Source organism: Phyllostomus hastatus, unplaced genomic scaffold, assembly GCF_019186645.2.
Source record: "Phyllostomus hastatus isolate PE091 unplaced genomic scaffold, TTU_PhHast_1.1 phas_contig_113, whole genome shotgun sequence".
Taxonomy (NCBI): Eukaryota; Metazoa; Chordata; class Mammalia; order Chiroptera; family Phyllostomidae; genus Phyllostomus; species Phyllostomus hastatus.
Window position 1 is genome coordinate 1,330,106 of NW_025333530.1, and position 25,684 is coordinate 1,355,789.

A 25,684-nucleotide genomic window follows, 5' to 3' on the forward strand; every position below is an offset into this window, starting at 1 on the left:
CTTCCTCCCTCTGTTCCCTAGGATGTTTCAACTTCTCTGGTTGTCTTCTCTGGCCTTACCTTCTCCAATTCTTTCTTCCTGGGTACCAGCCCCTTAGACCTGCCCAGGCTGCCCATTGCCGCCTTTTCTCCTCCTCTCCTTTCTTGAGCCCCTTCACCTCATCCGTTCTGTTTCAGGCTCTCCAGAATCTCGGGCTGTTTGCTGATGAGAAATCTGCTGCAGCGCGGACCTGAGTTCCCCGCGCGCAGCCCAGTGGCAGAAGAGGGCGAGGCTGAGAGAAAAGCGAGGGCTGTAGGGGAGGGAGGCAGCTGGTCCTCCCCGTGAGCCTGCGAGAATGCAGCAGGGGGCCGGGGGCCTGGGAGGCACGAACTCCCCTCGCCCCTGAGCCCGGCTGCACACCTGGCTCACGGGCCAGTTTCGTGCCAAGTGCAGTCGAGAAACAGGCGCCAGGAAAGCAAAAAGAGGGGGCGCTGAGAGTGTTCATCCCCAGAGCAGGCCCTTCTTCGGACAGGGGAAGAAGAGAAGAAGGACCCAGTGAGTGGTAAGGAGACCGAAAAACCCGTTTCCAGAATGGTTCACCAATGTCGGGAGAATAGGGCACCTCGGTGAGCACCCAGAGGTGCAGCCCGCCGAGCAGGGGGCCAGGGGCGCGCGAAGGCAGTGCGGCTCGCTCAGGGAGGGGACTCGAGGAACACAGCGATGCTCGGGGCTGCTGCAGGCTTGGTGGGCATGCGAGGCTGTTTGAGCGGGGGAGCGCGTACAGCGGCCGCGGTGCCAGCGTCCGTGTGTATGTGAGAAAACGAGGGGCGAGCGCGAGTGTGAGAGAGGCAAAGAGAGAGCGCATGTCTCATCCCTGCAAGCAGCCACTAGACGCTCCACCACCATCTTTTGCATGTGCAACATTTGCAGCCGGACAGCAAACCTCTCCCAGGGCTATGGAGACTGCGGGAAAAATCTGGCAGCTCGCGATGGATTGCTAAAGGGAAAGAGTCAGAATTAGAAACCACCCAACCTCTCTCCTCCCCTCCCCCCTTTTTTTGTTATTCTTTTTAATTTTAGCGCCATCGTTTTCAATGCCTCTCTGAACAGCCCTTAGGAAGAGTGCGAGAGAAAGAGCGCGCGCCAAGGAGAGGAGACAAGAAGATGAGGATTATTTGCAGACAGATTGTCTTGTTATTTTCTGGATTTTGGGGACTCGCCATGGGAGCCTTTCCAAGCAGCGTGCAAATAGGTAAGCTCTGCTCCGATGGGGTGTGCCTGTGGGTAGCTGTAGCCGATATCCAAAAGTGAGTTAAATGAGTTGCTGATAAGCAATTCAGGGAAACCTTCAGTGGTTCCCTTCCCCTCTGCTCTTCTCTTTTCTCCCCTTTACAAGAAAAACAAAACAAAACAAAAAACGAAAAACCCCTGCCTTTTGGTTCAGGTTCAGTTGAAATATACACAGAACTGCCCAACTTCCATCCTCTCAGTCTGTGCTCTCCATTTCCACCTTTGGTTCAAGTCACTTAAGCAGAATTGGGATAAGTTGGAAAAAACCTCTATGGGGTATGATTACATTTTATGTGATTTTTTTTCATCCATTTCTCTAGAGCATGAAGGGATATCGAGTTTGTTTTTAAAAATACACTTCTTTCCATGCTTGACTCTGCATCTTTCTCTCTATTATAGAAAGAGACTGTCAGGAGAGAAAAAGCATTTCCACCTGCAACCCCTGCCTTTGCTTGCTACCGGTTAACCTAACCAAAGTTAGATCCCTTCCCCCGAATTGTCTCTCATTTTATTTTGTTTTCTTGTATCTTTTGCCATCTTATTCCCACATATCGACTCTGTTTCTGGTGAACTATCCATCTTTGTCTTTCTTGCCATTCTCCTCTTCTGTCTTAATGGGACGCAGCTATTGAATTCCTTCCAGCTAAACCCAGCCTCAACACTGCATCATTTCTCGTGGACTGTGCACAAAACGGAGCAGAGTAGGCTGAGTCCACCAGCTGCAGAAAAACAAAGTTCATGTCTCCTTTCTGATTTCCCTCTTCCCTGAATGACACCACATCCTTTCATTTCTGTATTTTAATGCAAATCCTCTTTCTGTTCATCTGCATGCATCTTCCAGAGAAATGCCCCAAGCTGGCTGATGTAGCAGTGTGCTGGGAATCATGGGGAGGGTGAGAGAGAAAAAGGAAAACACACTAAATGGTCTCAGAGGTCATTGTGATCATGACAAATTGGGACGGGAAAAGCTGAGGTGTCCTAGAGATTAAAATACTAAGCATGTATTTTAGTCTTTAGTCTTTAGGACCTCAGGGACAAAGGCCAGTCTCCCAAGATGTGGCAAGGATAGGTCCTTAACTGTATGGGCTGGGGAATGGCAGTGCATTTGACAGTGTGTGAGGTGGCAATAGCATTTATAAGAGGAAACATTGAATGTGCTTTTCTTGTTGTTTTTAATAGGTGGTCTCTTCATCCGAAACACAGATCAGGAATATACTGCTTTTCGATTAGCAATTTTTCTTCATAACACCAGCCCCAATGCGTCGGAAGCGCCTTTTAATTTGGTACCTCATGTGGACAACATTGAGACAGCCAACAGTTTTGCTGTAACAAATGCTTGTAAGTAAAACATAAATTATGGATAAATTAGAAGAGAATTAAAATGAGGCAGTTGAGTGCCTTTCCGCCTTATTTTTATCATTTAATTTTTTTTGGAAATAAATTCAAGTGTCCCACATGTGGCTGATTCCAGTGCAAATCAGAGTTAAAATCAAGATTTTGTCTTGAAATATTGAGATCTTTCTTTCTTTCTTTCTCTTTCTTTTCTCTTCTCTTTTCTTTTCTTTTTCTTCTTTTTTTCTCCCTCCCTCTCTCCCTCCCTTCCTTCCTTTTTTTTTCTTTTCAATTTCTAGTCTGGATAATTCAAGTTAATTTCTCCTTTAATATTTCAGTGTTATTCCTTACACTTGAATGTCAAGTCAGTGAAAATTGTACTCAGTCTTGTTTTGGTTCTGTTCCTTTGGTTTTTCTTATTTGTTTTTCACTTGAGTAAGCATATATTTTGCTGTTAAGGTAGACATATGCTCTCTTACCCTGATGAAAGCAATGGAAGGCTTGCTAACAGTGAGAAAGAGAGGGAAGCAGTGATATGGAGGATGTATATTTTCGACCGTTGGCTGACGCTGCAGATGATCTGGTGATGTCACTGGAGGCTGCCCTGCCCTTATATTCTGGGTTGTACATGTCTCTTACTATCACGCAATGCATATATCCTGTGACTATAACTGCATGAATCCTTACCTTGGTGCCAAATCACATTAGTCTCCAATCCACCTGAATTCACAAAACACATTGAAACTTTAATGGGTGACCTCGCCAAATGCTGTAATGAGAGTTGTACAGTGCTCCCCTACCAAAACACTGTATAACTTAATGTAATGAAATTATAATCAACTGTGGGTTAATTAAAAACTCTTTAAAATATGATCAGTCAATATAACATTTACATTGCATTTTCACTGTTGAAGGAAATACATGTTTCAAATATCTCCTCAGCTTTACATGCCAATTTACTACTGCTTAAAATTTATGTGTTAAAATAATGGTTATAGATTACATAAGACATTTAGGAACAGTTCCAACATAAAATTTTGCACAAGTGTAGTAAAATGTTTAATCTGACTGTAGAGTATTTTTATTATATCAAGTTGATGTACTTTAATTTTAAAAGCTTTCTCTCAGTTCAAGAAATGGTACTGAACACATAAGTGAAATTGAAAGCAAAGTTTTTAAATGTTTGGAAGATATCTGTTTAATTTATTTTAATTCATATTTATTTGCCATTATTCATATCAGTAATAGTGTGATCATTGTTTTCTTAATTTTTGGTATCTAACCATTATTTTAGAATTTGGTTTCACAAGGAGGTCAAAGCATTTGACATTTTGTGAAGTGACAAACTTGTATTATTTTGCAGGAATGCTATAGTTCCTATGAATACAACTTAATTTAGAAAAGTCATTTGCTATTTAGTGACAAAATCAATATTAAATTATAGAAGTAGGGAGTTAATTTTAAGCATCAATGAACATAAATTATACCTAGGTTTGTGGATTTTCATTTTTGCAAATTTTACAAGTTACTAGTTTTGTTTCAAAAGGGATGTCAACAATTCAAATAATTCTAGGTATAAAGCATTCTCCTTTGTATATAAATATTACATGTTTCTTTAAATTTTTTCTCATGTTTTCCTGATATTCTATGGAGAAAAAAAAATTGCTAACTTTGAAAATGGTTCGTGATCCCAGTATATGTAAAGGGATTTTGTCAACAGTAAATTACTATTTAAACATTAATTTTTGTTATTTTTTTGAGATACATTTTTAAAAGTGACAAATATATTGGTTTTGCTTTGCTTTTACAAATTAAGTATTTAAGTATTCTAGAATTTGTATTTTTTCTTTCAGCTATATAAACCATAAAGTAATAATCCTTTTTTCCTCCTTATCATATTTTAATATCATTCAGGATGATTTTAATTAGTATTATTCTATTTATGTAATGAATATATTATATAAAACGAAGTGTTACTACTAACACTTTACAGGAAGCTGCGCACAGAATGAAAAAGGTATAAAATATGGATAATATGCTACTCTTTCACATTTAAGGTTGAGAAAATTGAAACTAAGTAAACTTTAAGTTTGCTTATTTTGAATTCAATTGTAATACCGTGTTAGGGATACCATATTTTTTCATAATCACATTAATTGATTTTGCATACATATTTAAAATATCTTTTTAAAGATGCATAAATTTTAAGAAGACAAAATCTATTTTCTAGTGACTAAAATGAATTCTGGGGGTGAAATGGATACGTTGAATGTTTGTAAGGCAAACCTAAGGTGAATTTTGGAAAAGTCAGTTATCAGAGAGCATGGGTCAGGTGACTTGTGTTTGTTAAATGTTCTGTCCCAGATCATATACAGCCTGATTTCCCAGCCTCTTTAATGAGGAAATGTGAGCAGTAAGTAGGAGACAGTGTTATATATCAAGCTTTATTCCTTTGGGTACAAAAGGATAAAAATAGTATTCTGGAAAATTAACATGGTAATTATTCTTCACAGTGATACAGACTGGGTTTTTAGATTTTTGTGCGTTGTATTAAATATAAACATAACATATGTGACTGGCCAGGTTTATTTGAATTGCGATTTTCCTGCAGTGGGTTCTTGTATAACTGCAGGATTTAGTCTGTCTGAGAATTAAGACCATTAAAAAGGATATGTTTTTGTTATGGAATGAATAATCAAAGACAAAAAGCATATTAAAAGATAAAAATTATTGGTTATCTATTAGACAGATATAATTTAATGCTTGTTCTTCTGCCTCACAATTAATTTAGCACTCTAATATTACTCTGGGCCATCTAAACATTCTGTGATAGAGTTTATATACTGCTTAAGACTAAACCTGATTAACACATATTTACCACTTTTGGTATAATTTCTAAGAATCTAAGGGAGTAAAATAATTTTAGTTCATAGTTTTAATTCATTTTTAACAATATTTGTGTAAGACTAAATTCAAATGTTTCTAAATTATTAACATTATTAGAAAGTCACACTTTGCTCAATGTAAAACTAAAATACAGGAAATACAGATAATATTAAATTATGACCTATTTTAATAGCAAAAATAGGTGTAATAAATAGCATAAGTGCTAAAATTTCAAAGTATAACTAAAGGTATACATTTCTTTGCTGTCATATATCCAAAGTATGGGGAATAGAAAAACATATATTTTAAAAATAAATTCAATATGGTCAATTTTCTTCAATAAAACACACAATTGACCCAAGATAGCTATCTTTGCAAACAAACATGTTGTTTCAATTGGATATGTCTTCTGCAAAATATTTGAGACAACCTGAAAGCAGACTGTCTTCTTATAATTTTCCAATAATTAATTAATGGAGATTTTTTGGAGGACAATGTATATTAAATTTGGCCAGAAGTAAAAAAAAAAATACTAAAGTAGTCTATCACCAAATCTTCTAAAAGATAAAAATAATAGAGATATTGAAATTATCAGTTATTACAGTTCCATTAGAAATCTGTAAAATAATCAGTTTTTTAGTAAGACAGCCCTTCACAATATAAATTACAAATATTCAGTTTCTGAAATAGCTTTTCTAAATTTCAGAGGAGCAACAGAATATACATAATAAAGTAGATTAATTAATTATGTATTGTCACTTTGGTGAAATAACAGAAGCATTTTATGGAATATTTCCATTTTTTTAACTTGAATAGGAAGAACCACATAATTAACAATTGTGGTTTTTAATGATGTTTTTTCCTTTCCTTTTCTGTCAAAAATCTGCCAAATCAGTGGTTTAAAAGATGATGAGTTGGAAAGTTGTGTCAATCACAAATAGATTGGAGACTGAATATTATATCCTAGTAAAGATGAAAAGTATTTTTTAAGTTAAATATCAGTTCTATCTGTACTCAGTTTACTTGTCAACTCTAAGTATTCATGATGACTATTAACTTATAAAAGTAAGTTATCTAGTTAATCTAAATACACTGAAATTTTGACACTGTATCAGTAGGTTCTGTGCATTTTCCCACTTACATACTTAGTAAATCCTTGAATATAATGGTGCTAAATACTAATAATCTCCTGGCTTTGATTAAAAAATGTTTAAACATTGTACATATTGTCTTTCAGAAATGCAAAGTCATAAAAAGACATTTTAAAAGTTTACATGGCTGATATAATAATTTTAAACATGCTAAAAATAAAATTCTGGTGGTTTCACTTACAAATTTATTAGAGATACATTAGAATTAAATATTGTTTGGCTTTTGACTATTTTTAGGAAAATAAGTGTTGTAACTCTACTGAAACTCTCATTAGGCTTCCTTATTTTGAACTGATAGCAAGATTCTATGTTATTTGAAATAATTTTTTAGTTTTATTATATTCTCCCTTTCTCTTATTTTCCATTGTGAAGTTAGTGACAAAGATGAGTCATATTCCTGTGTTTTTTTCCTCTCTAAAATGGTGGGATGATCTATAATTTGTATTGATATATTTCAGAATTATCACAAGATTATTACATCTTTAAAATTATTAGAAAAATTCTTTAAACATTTGTTTAATCTGGATTTTTCCAAGTGGTATTAATTTTCTAAAGAGGAAAATTTTTACTTTCTGATATAAATTAGAAAATATGTATGTATCTTATTTACAGAATTGTATTATATAAATAATACAATGTATTATGTTCAGGAATTTAAAATGAAAGATAAATATACCTTACATTTTATGACAAAATGTAGTTTTTAAATGCTTTCATGTACATTATGTTATTTGACCTCCAACTGATCTTGCAGCATGACAGTCTGAGAAGAAAGTCATTATTTTGTAGTACAGCTGGGTTTGGTTCAAAGGAGTTATTTAACTTCCCCAGGACTGTATGGCTAATAAGCTGCAGAGTCAGGGTTTGAACCCAAGTCTTCTATTTTTCTAGCACTTTTATCAGTAGACCATAGGGTGTGAAAAATACATCTATATTGATATCACTTGAACTAAGAAAGAAAAAAGCAGAGTTGTCATTAATCTTTTCTTCTAATTTAATTGCAACATTTTGAACAAAATAGAACAAGACTTTTCTGGGCAACTTATTCATTAATCATATGACATTGAGTGATATAGCAAGGTCTGAATTCATATTACGTAATGAATTTATCCATTCATTCACTAGATTAGATAATGAATGTATCCATTAATCATTAAACACACTTATTAAGGGTATTTAAGACAGTATGCTAGAAATGAGAATCTGAAAACTTATAAGAATAGTTGCTGCCTTCAGGAGCTGATAGTCCAGTGGCAAACACAGACAAGTTAGTTATTACAAGTACAGTAAGATTAAGTGCCATGATAGAGAAACAGAGGGCTGTGACTAACATGCACACAGGAGGATAATAATGCCAAACTTGGCATGACCTCTTAGGAGAGATGTCACCTGATCTGGGTGTTAAGGATCTAGTTGAGTAATTGGAAAAAGAGAGTAGAAGGAAAGCATGCTTCACCAAGAAAGCAACATATGACAGGCACTAAGGTGTGGGAAGGCCGTGTGTGTCTGAGCCACTGAGAAAGATTTAGTCTGGTTGTAGATTGAGTATGAGGAGGAGAGGTGTGTTAAGGGGTGAAGCTTTGCAGATACACAAAGGGTGTTGTAGCTGCTGTAAGGAGGCTCTTCTGAATTAAAAAAAGGGACCCGTAAATAATTAAAACACGATCGGATTTATATAATACAAGGAACAGGCTGGTTGCAAAAGGGAGAATGAATCAGGAAGGGAACAAAACAGGAAGAAAAGGACCAATTAGATGAGTCTTGAAGTAATACCATTTAGGGCATTAGGCACTTAAAAGCAGAAGCATGGAGGAGAGAGAAAAGCACCTAGACACAAGAATGCAGAACTGTTGTCAGAACTTCATGATGGATGTAATGTCTGTGTGGGAGGGTGGAGAAGAAGTGTAATAAGAACAGAAGATGATTTCTCACCTGGCTAAATGGCTTGGTAGTGATTGCACCGATTAGGAAGGGTCACACAGGAGAAGATGCAGATTTCAGTGGGGAAGGTGACTTTAGTGTGAATATACTGTTTGTGAGTTAAGAGACATCCCAATGTAGATATGCAGTGCAGAGTGTTGGACTTGTGTATCTGGAGCTCTGGGGCTCAGTTTGAACTAAAGACAGACATATGGTGCTGATTGAAGCCATGGATATGTGTGAGATTGCCTGGAGAGAGCAAGAACTTCTGAGGACAAAATCCCAGGAAATACTATAACTTGAGAGACAGAGAGAGAGAAAAGGAGACTAACAGAAAATGGGCCCTGGAGTTCAGAGTAAAATTAGGCAAGAGTAATTTCACAGGACCAGGAGGTGGGGAGAATTTCAAGTAAATAGTGATCAACCTTGTAAAGGTTGCAAAATTTAAAAGAATGAATGCAAGGATAATTGTAACATCTTTAACTATCATTTCTTCTCTTTAGAGTGTTCTTTTGTGTTTTGACAGGGCGGGGAAAGAGTATTGATTAATCCCACATAAGTTCTATGAATATATGCTCTTGTGTATATTTTGGCTTAGAATATTCTTATCTTTTTATTTAGTGCTAGGAAGAGGGTGTCTTTTTTGTATTTTTGAATGAGATGGTCTTGAATTTATAATCCAATTAGTTGGTGAGTCACTTAATACATTTGAACCTCAGCTTCTTCATCTTTTAACCCAGGGAAAAAATACCTACCACACATGCATTTTATGAATATTAGAAAAGTGTTTGGAAAGTATTCAGCATACAATTCAATTAAATTCAGTTGTGTTACATTTTCTGTGCCATATGGAGTATTTCTTTCCAAGTCAATTGTAACATTTCAAGAGTTATTTTTATTTTTTGCTTGTGTTTTTAAAAGGTAATTTATGTTTTGAATAAATACATTTTGTTGTTATTTCACAGGAACTTTTTTGACCTCCCACTGAGTTTTTAACTTTAAGTTATGTGCATGAGTCTAAATTATATTTGTCAAAATTATTTCTAAATCCTAAAGAGGACAACTTTATCTGGGATTTATGGGCCATTCAGGGAAAATTGTTTCATGAACAAGTTAAGGAGGGTGATGACTTCTACCTGTATACAAAATTTGTTGTGTGTGTATATGTGTGCTTAGAGAGATGGTCTAAACTTGTAAAGGGCTACTCAATGAATTGCAATCACACAAAAAGGTCCCCTACCACAGTCCTAAAGAAGCTACACCTAAGTTAAATAAACAAACAGCACTTCATTCCCTAACTTCATCATTTTAATAGAAGCAAATTGAATTTTTTCCTTGTAACCAGTCAGGAATTTTTATATAAAACCTATCTTCACTGGATTCAGTGTGTCCTCACTGGCAAAATCCTTGGCTTGGTCCTCTGCCTCTCAAATGGTAATGTTATTATAGGTGTCCCTTCTCTTACTATCAGATGTTCTACATATTCCACATCAACTAATTCTATTTTCATCATGAATTACCTTTTCCCTTTCTACCACTTCTCCTGGAATGTTGTGTTCTTGAAGGTCATCAGTGACTTAAAAATTAGTAAATCCAATTGTTCCTTAGTCCTCATGGCATTTTCATAGTTTGCAGGATTTGACATTGGTAACAAATCCCTGTTCCCTGAAACTTATTTCTTCTCTAATAATAATAATAATAATAATAATAATAATAATAATAATGGCTACTAAAATGGAGCACTGACTATGTACCAAGGGTGTTTCATCACCTCAATTCTCACACAACTCTAATAAGCATATATTATCCTTATTATTTTATTTGTGGAGAAAGTGAAGATGTGTCATTAAGAAAATTTGCATAACCATAAATTATCCAGGACATCAGATCCTAAAGTCAGATTTGTCTGCCATTCTGCAGAATTTTGGTTAGTACGGGATCCACAAGATACCCATCACCTGGAGTGACAGCAGCTAGGTAACTCTTAATCTAAACAGAAAGATATTTTACTCAAAGCTATCTCTTTAACACTTCTCACTTATGCATAGCATTTTACATTGGATGTCAGTTCTTCTATATGATTTGTAATACAGCACAGACACTTAAGAATTCTAAACAATGACACTCCCATCACTTTATATTGACAAATTCTTGTCATATATACCACCATGTGGAAAAATGACTAAGTGACTTTTTTAAATGTTATGCAAACAGCAATAGATAGTTCATTAGTTGACCAACCCACATATTTGTTATAGAAATATTATTTGATTTCAGAATGACTACAGCTATTTGTAACAAATTTCCCCAAATGCTCTTTACTTTAAGACTTGCTTAGCTGTCAGTCAATCTCTTTCACATTCCCTTTAAGAAGTTTTTTAATTAGTATTTCAGGACTTTTAGGGGACACTTTCAGTAGTGGAAATGCCAGGTTAAAAGGCAGTTCCATTTTTAGTTTTTTTTGAGGAAATTCCATACTGTTTTCCACAGTGGCTGCACCAGTCTGCATTCCCACCAACAATGTACTAGGGTTCCCTTTCTCCACATCCTCACCAGCACTTGTTTGTTGATTTGTTTATGATGCCCATTCTGACCAGTGTAAAGTGGTAGCTCATTGGGGGGGGAGGGGGGATGGGAACAACTGTAATTGAACAACAATAAAAAAATTAAAATAAAGTGTAAAATATAAATTTTTGGATTCCAAATAAACATAGTAATGACTGTTGTAAAGAGCATCACCTTCAATAAAAATTGTTCTAGTTTTTAAAATGTCATCACTTGCCTCCAACTTAACAAAACTAATGGTGTCATCAATTAAAAGTTTAATGTTATCTTAGAAACCAAAAGGGAAAAGTTGAAATTTAATACTTTCTTTGAATAAGTCACAGTATTTCTGCAGATACAGCAAAAATCCCACGAGAAGCTGTAATCAGTGTTTGCTTACTTTTGTTACTCATATGCCTGTTCCAAAATAAGTAGTTTTATCAGTAACTTTAAATATTTTATGCAATGTGTTATTTACATTTTTCATGTTCTTATCTTAAAAAATTAACATATTTGTGAAAATTTCAAATAATTCATAAATCTTAACAAGTCAAAATATTCTGCAATCCCACATTTTAGAGATAATCATAGTTAACATGGTTTATAGATCTTTTTAGACTTTTTAACAAATCCATATAGACCTACATAAAGAGTACTATAAATATAAGATACTAGTATAGAGAAATAAAACTATTTATTAAAACTGCCCTGGCAAGGTAACTCAGTTAGTTAGAGCATTGTCCTGGTATGCCAAGGTTGTGGATTGCATCTGTAGTCAGGGAACCTACAAGAATCAACCAATAAATACATAAATAACTGGAACATTTAAATGGAACAAATAACTGAAATTGATGTTTCTTTCTCTCTCACAAAAAAAAATCAGTAAATAAAAAGTGTTCAATAAAACTAATACTCAAAACCTATATTATATCAATGTTTTGTTACACATTTTCCATAAAAAGTTTCCTGTTGGTATTTAAAAGCTATCTCATCTTCTTCTTCTACCACTTCATATGTCACTGTACAAAGGAATTATGGTAAATATACTCAATACCTCTTGATCAATATTTAGGTTGTTTCCACACTTTGAATATTACAAAGAAAATAGCAGTAACACTACTTGTGTACCTGTGTGAATACTCCTGTAGAAGTAATTTCCTGAGGACAAAATAACCATATCAAATAATGAAGATTTCTCCTATTAATAGACATTGTGATTTTTTTTCTCAAAAAAGAAATAATATTTAAATTTACAAATACCAAGATGTGACAATAATGGTTTTTTTTATGACCTGACAACACTAGCCATTATCAGTCTCTCGAATCTTCACTTGTCCTGATGGGTGAAAATGACATCTAAAAATCAAATTGCTTATTTTTGACTAATAGTGAAGCTGAGAATATTTCCTTATATTTTTAAGATCAGTGTTCTTTATTTTCTTTGAACTGTTTTTCTTTTTCTTTACCAATGTTTTATTCCTTATTTCTGAAATGTTTTATATACTATAGAAATTAACCTTTTGTCATTTACATTGCAAATTATTTTTTCATTTTACCTTTGGCTTCCAGCTTCATTTATGATGTCTTTTGTTATATGGACACCTTATGTAGTAAAATCTGTGAGTTGTTTTTATGGCTTTTGAGTTTTGGGCTATGCTTATAAAGATAACCTTATTCTTAAAATTATAAAAAATATCCCATATTTTTAATACTTTTGTGATTTTTAATTTTATATTTATTGCACTATCTCTTTTGAAAATTTATTTTCTTATGTGTTAGGAATTAATGTTTTGCTTGTGTGTACCCACTATTTATTTGAATAAGCTGCTCTTTTACATGTGCTTTGAACTGATAATGTGAACTGGTAAGTTTTGCCCTTTCTTAGCTGAATTTAATCTTGGGCAGAAATTCCTCATTTGATTTTTCCAAAATTCTCCTATATGCTGTTCTTCATCTACATTTTTCTGAGAGTCTCTAGTATATACGCTACTAGTTTTTACATTTCTATCATCTGCTTTCTTATTCCTTCTGTTACTTTCTAAAAACTTTTCCTTAGTGTCACACACCATCTGACCAAGTTCTCTTTCTTCTAGTTCCATTGTTACCATTCTGGATTTTTACCGCACCATTCTCGTCCAAGTCTATTGTACATTTCTATAACTTAATGATTAATTTCCTGCTTCTACTTATTACCTCTCTCCATCACTTTATATACTGAACCTTAGGGCATCCCTCTGAATATGTAAATCAGAGACTGAGGCTTCCTTACTTGAAACCTTCCAATGGCTTTTCATTATCTTTAACATGGTCCTTCCTGATGTGACTCTGTCCTACCTCTTTGCCTTTTTCACAAGCTAGAGTCTGCAAGGTCTTTTTGATTCCTAAACATGTTTAACCCTTTCTTTTCTCTATGTCTTTGTCCTTGACATTCCCATTTTTGGACTCCTCCAATCCAAATATTTGTTTGACTAGTTCTCTCTCACTCAGGTGAACTTTTCTAGCCAACCCTCCTAGAATAAGCCCTTCCATACCCAAACACCAATTACTTTACCAACACCATGATCCTCTTAGCTTTTATGACAATTTGTGATCATTATTTTAAGTATTTTACTTATTTATCATCTATATTTCTCACTAGAATATAAACTTCCAGAACATGCAGCATGATTTGTCTTGTTAAACAATGTATTGTCATAACCTCACAAAATGCCTGATACAAAGTAAGAATTGGTAACTATGTTTGTATAATGAGCTAGAAATATGTGATGAGTTTTCCCTCATTTTGGGGGCATCCTTAGGATATTTAACACCTTCTATGTGTTATCTTAAATAAAATCAAAGAGAATCTATGAAGGCAATGAGGTAGTGTATCCAAAATAAATGCTATGTAATTTTATCTTAAGCATGTTTTATTCTCATTTTTTTTGTTAAATTCAACCTATAGGATGGTGTAAGTAAGGAAGAAAATAAGCCCTACAAGGAAGAAGGTGGGACTGTTAATGCAATTGGCATGCATTGTCCTGGCCAGATTGCTCTTTGATAAATTTAAATCTGCTAGAAGAGAACTTCTAGGTGCTTATAATATGTGGTGACTGCCAACAAAAGAACTAGAAAATGCTGATACAATGCACTTTCAAAGTAGGAAAAAGACCATTGGAGAAGCCCAGGTGAATTACTAAGCACATTCAAGAGAACCCCGTCTGTTCAGACATTGACTGCTTCCTTAGCACTTCTTAAAGTTCACGGAACTAGAAGAATTGTGGAAAAGGGAGGTTGGAGTCAAATGTACCATGTTATTCCTGTCAGTTCTAGGTTTTTTACATTGTACCTTCTATAGCAAATTTCACAAACAGTTTGTGAGTTTTTATGACCCTTTATCCCTCTCTCTTTTGAAATTAGATTATATTTGCTTAAAACACTTAATTTTGACTACATAAACAGTCTTTCCTAGGCAGATTGCAAGGCATTTTACCACTCTTTGCTCCAAATGTTAAAATCAAGAGAAATATTATATTTTATTTCCTGGAAAAATATGTATACTTCCTTTTTTAAATGGAAAATGTGTAAATCAATATATTTCCCTATTTGATCCAATAGCCAGATGTCTCAATTCCATATTTACTATTCTGTAACAAATTATTTCCCTTTTAAAACATTTTACATTGTTTTATATATATTATGTAAATACTATGCATTACATAAACATACCTTATAAGATTACACATTATTTTAGGACACTGGGTCTGAATGAAAAGTCTAGATGATATTTCAGTGAGCACAGATGTTAGTCAGCTTTTGCTTGAATAGTCTTATAGATAGATAGGTAGATAGACAATCTGTCAACCCCATTAGACTGTGAACTCTTTGAAGACACAGATAGTACTTTATTAGTACTTCTATTCTGGGGGCCTATCACAGTGCCTGGAACATTTATGTTCCACACTCAATAAATGTTTGTTGACTGATTGAGAGAAAGGAAAGAAGAAACCCACTTTTTGGTTGGGTATTTATAACAATTAATTCTTAGCCAGAATTGAATAAAACAACACAAATCTAGCTTATTTTCTATATGACTCAACCCTTTCATATTTTTTAAAATAGTTATCACATGTCCTCTTTGTATATTTCCAAGTGAAATAACATTCATTTTCTTATGCAACATAGTTTCTAAAACTTTTAACATCCAAGTTCTAGCATTCTAAATATCCTCTGGCTCCAAATTTACCCCATATTCTTGTCATGATTGGTACAAAATTAAAATTCATTAAACTTCACATTGATGACACTCAAGACCATGATCTGATGTGATCTGTCCTGGTGAGAACATTAATTCCAATGACTTAAACATTATACATTGTAATTAGTCAGTTGCATCACTCTGTTCATGTTAAGCTCATAGTCAATTAAAATTTAACAATTAGCTCTTTCTTTCCACATGGATGGCTACCACACAACCTCTCCATAGAGGTTGTTTTATTTCTTTAAATAAAGAGCCTATAGACTTTTATTTTTTAATTCAGAATGAGAGATATTTACATGTATACAAATTTCTACTTGTTTGGAAACATCAAGACTATCTTAATTCATTTAGTTATAAACTATTTTCAATTCCAAGTAACTCTTTGCTACATGATCGTCCATATTGATTATTAAAATTAAGAACAGGCTGTGACAGTTTAGATACAGGATGACACCAGGTCATGAACCAATGCTTTTTATGTATGTGGTCAGTTAAATGTGTATTCTGCTAAAATAATTTATTTGAACAAATTTCTCCATATTGTTCATAAAGACTGTCATTTCATAGCATTTTCACTTTTTTAACACTAAAAGAAACTCAGAAGTAATCAATTCTTGAGAAGGTATCTTATGAAACTATACTGGAGAAAGGAGAACATGTGCACCTACACACACATGCATTTGTCACTGAGATGGAGAAGAATGGATGAAAATTTTGCAACAGAAAATTCATATTGGAGGAAAATCTAGTAAACAAAATGTAAAATATATTTAACTGATCAGAGAAAAACAAATTACAAAGAGATATATAGTTTTACATAATAAATTAGCTAATATTGGTGGTAAAGATAAAGAATTTTAAATCACTCTAGGGATGAAGCATTTAAAATTGATAGAATGCTTTTGAAAACAATTTTTTTATGATTTATCAAAAATAAAAAATGTGAATAATTTGAATCCATGAAAATATTCATTGAAGTATTACTTAATCATGCTTAATTGTGGAATGCTTAAATTCATTAAAGTCCAGCCAGATTGTTTAAGAAAGAATGTCAATCATGAGAGTCCTCTAGCTGACATATGCTAACAGTTCTGAGTTAAAAGAGTTTCTCCTATGTATCTTAAGACTCTTTATTTTTTCTTTATATCCTATTTTTTGGCAGAAAAGCCAGTGTCATAATAGGGGGAAAAGTGTCTAATTAATTATTATAATTAATTGTTTATAATTAATTATTATAATAATTTATGGGGTTGATAGAGCTAGTTGAGTGATATTTTTAAAGAATTCATTGTTTGGAGGAGCTTGAATTTTCCACAGCAGTCCTGGCTAGAATTGACTGGAATTTAGAAATTCTAGTCAATAAATGATATGGAAAATCACTGTTGTCAATTTTGCCCCAACCTCTTCTCCATTCCTTCTCTTTACTTCCCATCCTCCTGAACATGGGTGTTTTAGGAAGATTAGGATAATGTGATAATCCATGTGAGTCTTAAAAGATGCATGAGATTTTGCCATGTTGCAAAAAGAGATAAAAATATTCTAGGCAAACAAAAGAGCATCATAAGAAAAATGTCAAGGTGTACAAACAACTTTGGGGATCAGTGGTGCTGCAGGAAAATGGAGGCAGGATGGGGCTTGGGGTCTGTAGAGTGGAGGACTAATGGGGAGGGGTGAGCACACTGCAGAGGCAGGGGGAGCCTAGCAGACAGTCTTGTAAGCCACGATAAGGGTTTTGTTTTTTATTCTGGGTCAGAAAACAAGAATCATTTTAAGCAGTTTATGACATAATTATGTTTGTGTTTTAGGAAGTATTCTAGCACCACTGTTCATCATTCATACATATAACAAACCATGGTTCCTTTCCCATACCAAATGTACTAAGAAACCATTTTCTAGATAAGGAATGCCATTTGCTACTTCAGTGCTGTTTGTACAATCCATTATTGTATGTAATTTGGCTTACTATTTTCCTTTGAAAGTGGTTCCTTCCAGCAAAAAATACTCAGTTTATCATCTCAACCACATATCTTAAGACTAAAAACAAGGTCTTTTATGATAACAAACAGGTTGGAAAAGAGCTGGTATTGGTGGCAGAAAATAAGTAAATAAGCAAGCATCTTTATAATTCATATAAAGGCAATTACATTTCCTTACAGATTAGTATGATTGCTGGTAGAACACTACATATTTTATTCTGAAATAAATTTCAGATTATCATTTTTTAAAGTTATTGCTCTTGGTAGAAGTTTACTATTTAATTTAGTTGGCAAAAATAAACAGGTATATTAAAATTCTGATTTTCCATTCAATCACATAATATAGAGTAATAAGAACTAATTTAATAAAAGTGAGTTCAACAATTGTAATACTAGAATAGTAATTAGTACAACTACCACCATATATATGTATGTATGTATGTATATAGATAAATAAATGCATAGGGGCATACACACACAGACACAGACTTCACCAGAGGAATGTATGCACAGGCTTTACCAAAGGAAAAATATGATGAAAAAATAGAATATATACTTTGTGGGATACGTTTTTTTCTTGCCTTCAAAATACCGAAGTATGAACTTTCATGTACATACTTTTCCCTAATACTACTTACATATTTATTTATTTTTTGAAAATAAAAAAGCAGCAAATATATATGTCAGAATAACTTTGTAAATAAATTTATATTTGTTAGTTATATAATATGGTATGTACTTTAGAATCTGTTCTATGCATATTGAATATACATATACATACGTGCATGCCTTTAACATTTATTGTTGCTTTGTTGCTGTTTTCACAAGATTTGGTAATGATAGCATGTTATGGAAACAAGAGATTCTGAAAATAAGCTTCATTTTACAGAAATAATTAGAAACCAAGTATGAATATTTTATCGAGAGAGGAATTTTGCTGAAATGTTTTTATTTTAAAGTAATAATGCTTTCACCTCTCCTATACTTTACTTTATCTGTTTTATTTCAAAGAGAAATTATTCATTTAATGTTAGTAATACTCATGCTTTTTAATCATTGTACTACAACCAATGTACTATCTCTCTGGAAGAATAGTATTTAACTATAAAACATCATGATTTATGGACTTTTAATATACAAGAAATATATAAATATAATGGTGAGAGAAGAAAAGATAGGTTGTCTTAATTTTTATTTTGTAAGAACTATAATGTATGAAAGAGATTGAAAAGCCTATATCAAAATGCTGATAGTGATTATTTTTCTTTAGTATCAAACAGAATTTTTATTTTAATTGACATTTTCTGAGTTTTTTACATATTTCCAAAAATATATATATTTGTACTTTGCTTATTAACAATATATAAAGGAAAAAATATAGTAATATTTTTCATTGAATTTACTGAAATGACATTGCTTAACAAAACCATACAGGTTTTAAGTATACAAGTCAATAAAACATCATCTGCATACTGCATCATGCTCTTGCCACCCAAAGTAAAGTCCCTTTCCATCCCCATTATCTCCCCTTTGCCTTTTCTACTTCTCCCACCCCCTTTCCCTCTGGCTATCGCCATGCTGTTGTCTGTGTCTATGTGTGTGTATAAAATATATAAAAATAAATACACATACTATATATTTATATATTTTATATATATAAATATTTTTGCTTATTTTCACCCAGCCCCTTTCCCCCCACTCTGAGAGCTGTCCGTCTGTTCTTTGTATCTATGCTTCTGTTTATATTTTGTTTGTTAAATCATTTTGTTCAAAATGTAGTAATCCTACCACCATTGAGTTTGTCTTGCTCTTTCCAAATGGGACAGATGGGAGATCTTTAGACACTTGAGCCAATATCAGGACTTGTTGTTAGAATATCATGTCCACTTAGCAGTTGTCATGTTTGATCTCTTTGCTTACATACTTCCATTATTTTAAAATGAATATGTCAACTTTAATTAAAAGTATTAAATTGAGTCATTTTATTTACTTATTATAGCTCACTTAAAAGAGCCAAGAGAACGATTGGTAATGACAAGCATTTTTCATTGCCAGTTGAAATATATAACTTACCAAGTCTGATTGCATACATTAATTTTAATTTTGTAGAAAGCGTAGTAGCTGCAGAAGGGAGTTTGTGGCTGTTGAATATCTGGTCACTGTCTCTGGGTAGTCTTTTGTGACCACCTCAAACTGGCTTAAGCTCTATTTTGCCATAATCCTGTGGCACCTTGAGCTTACCTTGTCAATAATATTATCACATATTTTCCTGGAATGTGAGCTCCTGGATGACCAGGTACCATTGAATTTGTGAGCAAATCCCTAGTGCTTGGCTCATGGCACAATGCTTGACACTAAATTAACATCTGCTGAGTATATACAAATGTGAGAATGGAGAAATTTTGGAATTGATGGTTAGATATTAGAGTTTTAGTTAATATTTTGAGCATCCAGCAAAGGACTTGTTTTAGATTCCTTATTAGTGACTGTTGCAACTATAAAAATAAAAAAGAACAATTCTTATGGATTATATATGAGTAGGTGACTGATAAGGATTATGAAGAGTATTGCTCATTAAAACACATCCCTTTGGGGTTTAGAGGCTAGAAGTCCAGTTACGAGAGTCTCCAAGTGAGAAAGGGCAGTTTTACAAGCTGCCTTCCATCCTTCCTCTCAGTTCAATGTCTCAAGAGGATTATGTCACCTGAATGATGACACTGCCAGGATGCTAGCCCCTTGATAGGGACTCCACAGCTCTCCATTTAAAATTCTGATTCAAGCATCAACATTTCTCATTTCTACCCCCAACCTTGTCTTTTACACAGCAACTAGACCCACTAAAATCCTTTTTATTTCTATCTAGTTGCAAAGGACATTTTTGTACATCTACAGCACCAAGTAGTATTCCACTTTGGGGACAGAGGTTTCTTTGTTCTTTTTTTTTTTAAGATTTTATTTATTTATTTTTAGAGATGGAAGGGAGGGAGATAGATAGAGAGAGAGAGAGAGAGAGAGAGAGAGAGAGAGAGAGAGAAACAACAATGTGGGGTTGCTGGGGGTCATGGCCTGCAACCCAGGCATGTACCCTGACTGGGGATCGAACCTGCGACACTTTGGTTCGCAGCCCGCGCTCAATCCACTGAGCTACGCCAGCCAGGGCTGGTTTCTTTGTTCTTAAATAGCAGACAATCCAGTGATTACTGCTGAAAATTTTAGGGCAATGTGACAAATGCTATGGATATATTGGGGAGGAGGCAACTAGCTCTGTTTGTGTTAGTGTCTTTGTAATGTACTTCCAAAAGCATTTTCTTTTTGCTGTCCTCAGGAGCCAGAAAGACTGTTTGATTATCCCTTATTAGGCCAAGATAATAGGTTAAAGAAAAGGACTCTACATTACCCAGACTAATTTGATTAATGAAGTATGATTGGGTTAATTTTACTTGGAGGATGAATTTATATGGAAATAATGAAAAATAAATTCTTTGTCAGACTCTGGTTAGACTCAACATCTATGAAAATCCCTCATAGAAATCGAATTACTTATCATTTGTATATTCTATATTCATCCATGTGTTTGTTACTAAGTTATTCAGCTCCTACTAATATTCAGTGTTCCATTGTCACTTTAGTTAATTGAATATTCATTTGGCAGCCATCTTGCTTCCTTTATTGTGTCACACACTTTATTGAAAAGAAATATTAGATGTGATGTTGCATGTTTAAAAGCTTATAATCTGGTAGAAATGCAGAAGTAATTTAATATGAAATAAGAGAATAAGTTTTAAATTAGAAGGTACAGTGTAATCACCAAAGAATGAGTATCAGCAGAGGCCACACTGCATAAACATAAACCTTAATAAAGTAGAATTTAATCTTGTCATAAAAGGAATGGAGCGGAAAGGAAGAGGCATAAAGAGTTGCACAGAGCAAGCACAAGCACTAACCTGAAAAGTGGGGTGGAATGGCACAGCTAAGCATCTCATTGGATCTGAGAAGAATTAGAGTGAGGGGAAGCAGGTATAGGGAGGACTATTATAAATTCAGGACTATACAAACCAATAAAATAATTTGATAACTAGGAACATTTGAAAGTTTAGGCAGGGGACTAGTATTATAGAAAGTGGAACTCAAGGGCCATTATTCTGGCATCGGTATGAAGGATCAACCTTGAGAGAAAAGAGGGAAGATGTAAAAATACAAAATGAACCCCACCAAAGTCCCACTCATCTCTCATTTTGCCTCATTGTTCTGCATTCTATGGTTTTAACTGATTTCTTGTCTTATCTCTTCAGAAGAATATGCTCTTTATTTATCTCTCACTTTCTAGCCTCTGCTGTTTCTCACACCCAGTATTAAAGATAATAGCACTACTCTTGCTGGGTGGCTCAGTTGGTTGGAGCATCGGTCCACATACCAAAGAGTTGTGAGTTCGATTCCCAGTCAGGGCACCCACCTAGGTTGTGGGTTTGGAGCCTGGTTGGAGCGCACATGAGAGACAACCAATCAAAGTTTCTCACATCGATGTTTCTCTGTCACATTGATGGATGCTTTTTTCTCTATTTCTTTCTCTTTCTCCCCCTTCCTCTGTCTAAAATCAAGAAATATATCCTCTGGTGAGGATTAAAAATAATACTAACAAAAATGATAGCACTGCTTTAAGCATCTTTCTACCTTCTTTCCACATGTAGAAACACTTTCACTCTTCCAAAGCAAACTCATTGGTGAAAGGAGAGAACATAGGCTGTGGAGATAGACCCAGATTCAACTCCCAGGTTTGTTGCTCACTAGCTATGTGAATTTTTGGCAGATTAATGAAATCCTTTATGTTTCAGGAGTCTAAATTATACATTAAAGAGGAAAAATACTTAGCTTGATCTTAATGCAAAATATGTAAAACAATATGCATTAAAATACACCATATAAAGTGTGATAAAGTATTGCCCTCTGAAAATTAGTGTAACCACAGTAATCATGGATATAATTAAATAAATCATTCACTCAGCCTCATGTGTACAAAATAAAATATAGACTTTTATGGCTGATGGAAGAGAAGAGAAGGAGGTCTCTAGCATTATGACTTAAAACATAGTGGAGTATGTATTATAGAGATATGGAAGGAAGATGGAACAAGAAGTCCCAAAGCAGTATTATGCATTCATTTTAAATCTAATTTTGTTAGAAATTTTTGTCTAGTGAAGTTCTATACTTAGTTGAATATTCAAGTAACTGTAGAAATATCTGGGATGAAGATATGGCTTTTAGAATTATCAGCATGTAGATGACATTTAAAATCATGAACAAGAAGATTGTCAGAATGTATACATTTCACATCAAAAAGTAAGATTTCTGGGGAAGATAACAGCATGGGAAGGAAACTACAAAAACTGTGTATTGTTCGTTCCACAAGATTTTAAAAATTAATTTGTTTCCTTCTTAAAAATGAGTAGCTTGTACATAAAATTTTGGATCTCTGACTTTTCTAGAAAATTAGAAAACCCTTATTGCAATAATCAAAATTTCCTAATGTCAACAACTGGTTAGAGCTTAGTAGGTGGCCCAGGGTTAATACACAATGGAATACTATACAGCAGACAGAAAGAAGGAACTCCTGCCTTTCAGGACATCATAGATGGAACTGCAGAATATTACATTAAGTGAAATAAGCCAGGTGGTGAAGACAAATATCATGTGATCTCACTTATAAGAGGAAGCTAATGAACAAAACAAACAAATGAGCAAAATAAAATCAGAGGCATGGAAACAAGAAACAGACTGCCAGCCACCAGAGGGGGAGGGAGAAGGGATAAGCAGGGAAAGAGGAGGAAGGACCTAGTCAAGGAACAAGGGAACAAGTGTAAATGACCCAGGGACATTGACAAGAGGGTGGGGATTGACTGTAGGAGTGGGAGTGAGGGCTAGGGGGTGGGTGGGGCAGGGGAGAACAATGAGGAAAATTGGGACAAGTGTAATAGAATAACAATAAAAAAGTCACCAATGAACAAATAAATAAATAAGGTCTGTTCTCTCTAGCTGGGTCTTAGAAACCCGATGCCTACTTGCAGTGTTTTTATTTTCTATTTAGGCCTGTAAGCATTTGACTTGGTGATCCCTGACAAAAGGAACAAATTATGCAAAGAATAGTTTTTCAGAAGTCACCAGAGAACACATGACTCTGGAATAGGCCTCAGACAGGGGTGGGAGGTAAGGACTGAAGTGTCTTTGATTAGGGGGAGATTTCACAGCTTTTAAAATATTTACTGAGGCAATGTCCCACTATTACCTTGCAGTATTTAAAACAAATCAGAATATAAACATAGAAGCTCCTCAAGGATAGTAACCCCACGGTGTTCTGTCTTACATTTTCTATATTATGAGGAACTGTTCCATAGTTGCTTAATGGTGACTAAATGACTTTAATACATTGATACACTTTAAATAAAGGAACTTTACTATTCCATTTATATGTATTTCTGTTTGAAATAGGCCTTAAATTTAAGATTTTTTTATGAATGTGCTTTTTGCAACTGACAATATTGTCATTTACTTGAAGTTTTATATATATATATATATATATATATATATATATACATCTAAAGTATTATTTTTTACTGTCAAATTCAAAGTATCTAATTTTAAAGTATAAGCTTACAAATTATCCATAAATTGCAAATCTGCTCAGTAGACTATAAGCAAGCTTCTTAAGGACATAGTCCCCATCTGTTTTCCTTGTATCCCCTGAACATAGAACACAGCATAGTGTGTAAAGCATAATAAACTCTGAGTAAATGTTTCTGGATGTAGATTTGCATTATTATTCAAGCTGTGGATGCACAGATCAAGTATAATTGCACTGGCATTTAGACACTATTAAGAAAAACAAACTTATCTGCCATGACAATGCTTTCTTACAAGTGATCTCTAGATATAACTTATTGAACTAATTGAAGTCAATAATTGGAAATCTCTTGGACCACAGAAATCCAGATTTTATAAGTCAAAAGAGCCACATTTCACACTTAGTTCAATAATAAAATCAGAATCCCAAGCCTGGAAGACACTTTTGGAAATCATAAATAACAACCAGTTTATCATTTACAAAACCTTTTGTAATAACCTATGTTATTTGATTCTCAGTATAATCCTGAGAAATAACTAAAAATATTAGGTTGGAACTCAAGATTCTAGCAATAGCTTGGTGCTTTGTGTTCTTAGGTTACAAATGGATTCTGCCACATTCTAGACATCATGATCTCAGGCAGGTTATTGAACCTTTGAGTCTCAGTTTTCAGAAATGCAAATCAGGGACTATAGTAGTAACCCAAAGGGCTTCTCTGAGCTTTGTTTGAGATCTTGCCTGTGAGGTGTCTGGTGCAGTGCCTGCTTCATATATGTATCAATCAGGCTATCACCAGGGCTGCTTTGCTACTTGCTCAATGTCCCCCAGCCAGGAAGGAACTTCAAATTCAAATGTTCTTTACTTCAGTTTTCAGGTTGTTTTCCTTATTTCATAATAGACTACATATGCTTAAGAGTTGTTACTTCTTAGTGTCTCAGATTCTGACATTCCCCAAATTCCTAGGTAGCCTACACTGACTTACTATGTAATATGTGGACAGTATCTTCTGGATTGGCTGCATGATTGTGATAATAACTTGTCGGTTATAGTCTTTGTGTAAATGAATGTTGGACATGGTTTTTTAATCCATTACAAAAAAGTATACACACTATAGAGTATGCATCAGTATTTATTAAGTTATTTTGGAGTGTATAATTTTGGGGTGGGATTTGACAAACATGAATGCCTTTGTCTGTATACCTATGATAATAATCCCTCACACACATACAGTGTTTCAAAAATGGGACATTAAGAAATTAGATGACATATAGGGTTGCTGACGTCTTCTGAGAGTTAAAACTATAATTTGTCTCTTTTTTATCTGCAATCAAATATGGGAGTCTTATATTTGAATATTCTGTAAAATAATGTTACCAGAGACATCAGAAGTAAGTTATTTTTAATTTTTTTAGAATGCAAAATAGAACTGGGGAAATTAACCTATTAACCTCTCTGTAGAAAATTAACTGCATAAAGGTAAAATAAAATGTTAGTATTTGAATTACAATTATACTTAGAAAATTCAGTGTAAATATATAGTTTGTGACTTGGGAACAAGCACCAGTATCTGAAAAGGAGAAGGCAATACAAAGATCTGTCATAGTGCTGATAAATGACAGTTCCACAATAAGTGTCAAGCACAGAATATATGTGATAAATTTCACTGGTTTTATTTTAAGAGAAGTGACTAAGTAAACTTGATATTGGAATTGTGGAAATTACATTTTTGACAAAGGAAAATACTATGAAG

General features: G+C 34.1%; 1 protein-coding gene across 9 annotated transcripts in view; it reads left to right on the forward strand.

Moving 5' to 3' along the window:
• Window positions 1-281: 281 nt before the first annotated feature.
• The window catches only part of GRIA4 (glutamate ionotropic receptor AMPA type subunit 4), a 384,719-nt gene continuing 359,316 nt past the window's right edge, over window positions 282-25,684 (forward strand). For 7 of the 9 annotated variants that reach the window (XM_045838595.1, XM_045838603.1, XM_045838639.1 and 4 more), the window contains exons 1-3: window positions 282-541; window positions 1,060-1,231; window positions 2,449-2,607. In XM_045838595.1, coding sequence (XP_045694551.1) covers window positions 1,144-1,231; window positions 2,449-2,607 — 247 coding nt within the window. In that variant the 5' untranslated portion in view covers window positions 282-541; window positions 1,060-1,143. Of the gene's footprint in view, window positions 542-804; window positions 1,232-2,448; window positions 2,608-25,684 lie in introns of those variants that run through there. The other 2 variants (XM_045838622.1, XM_045838613.1) reach the window with 2 other exon arrangements.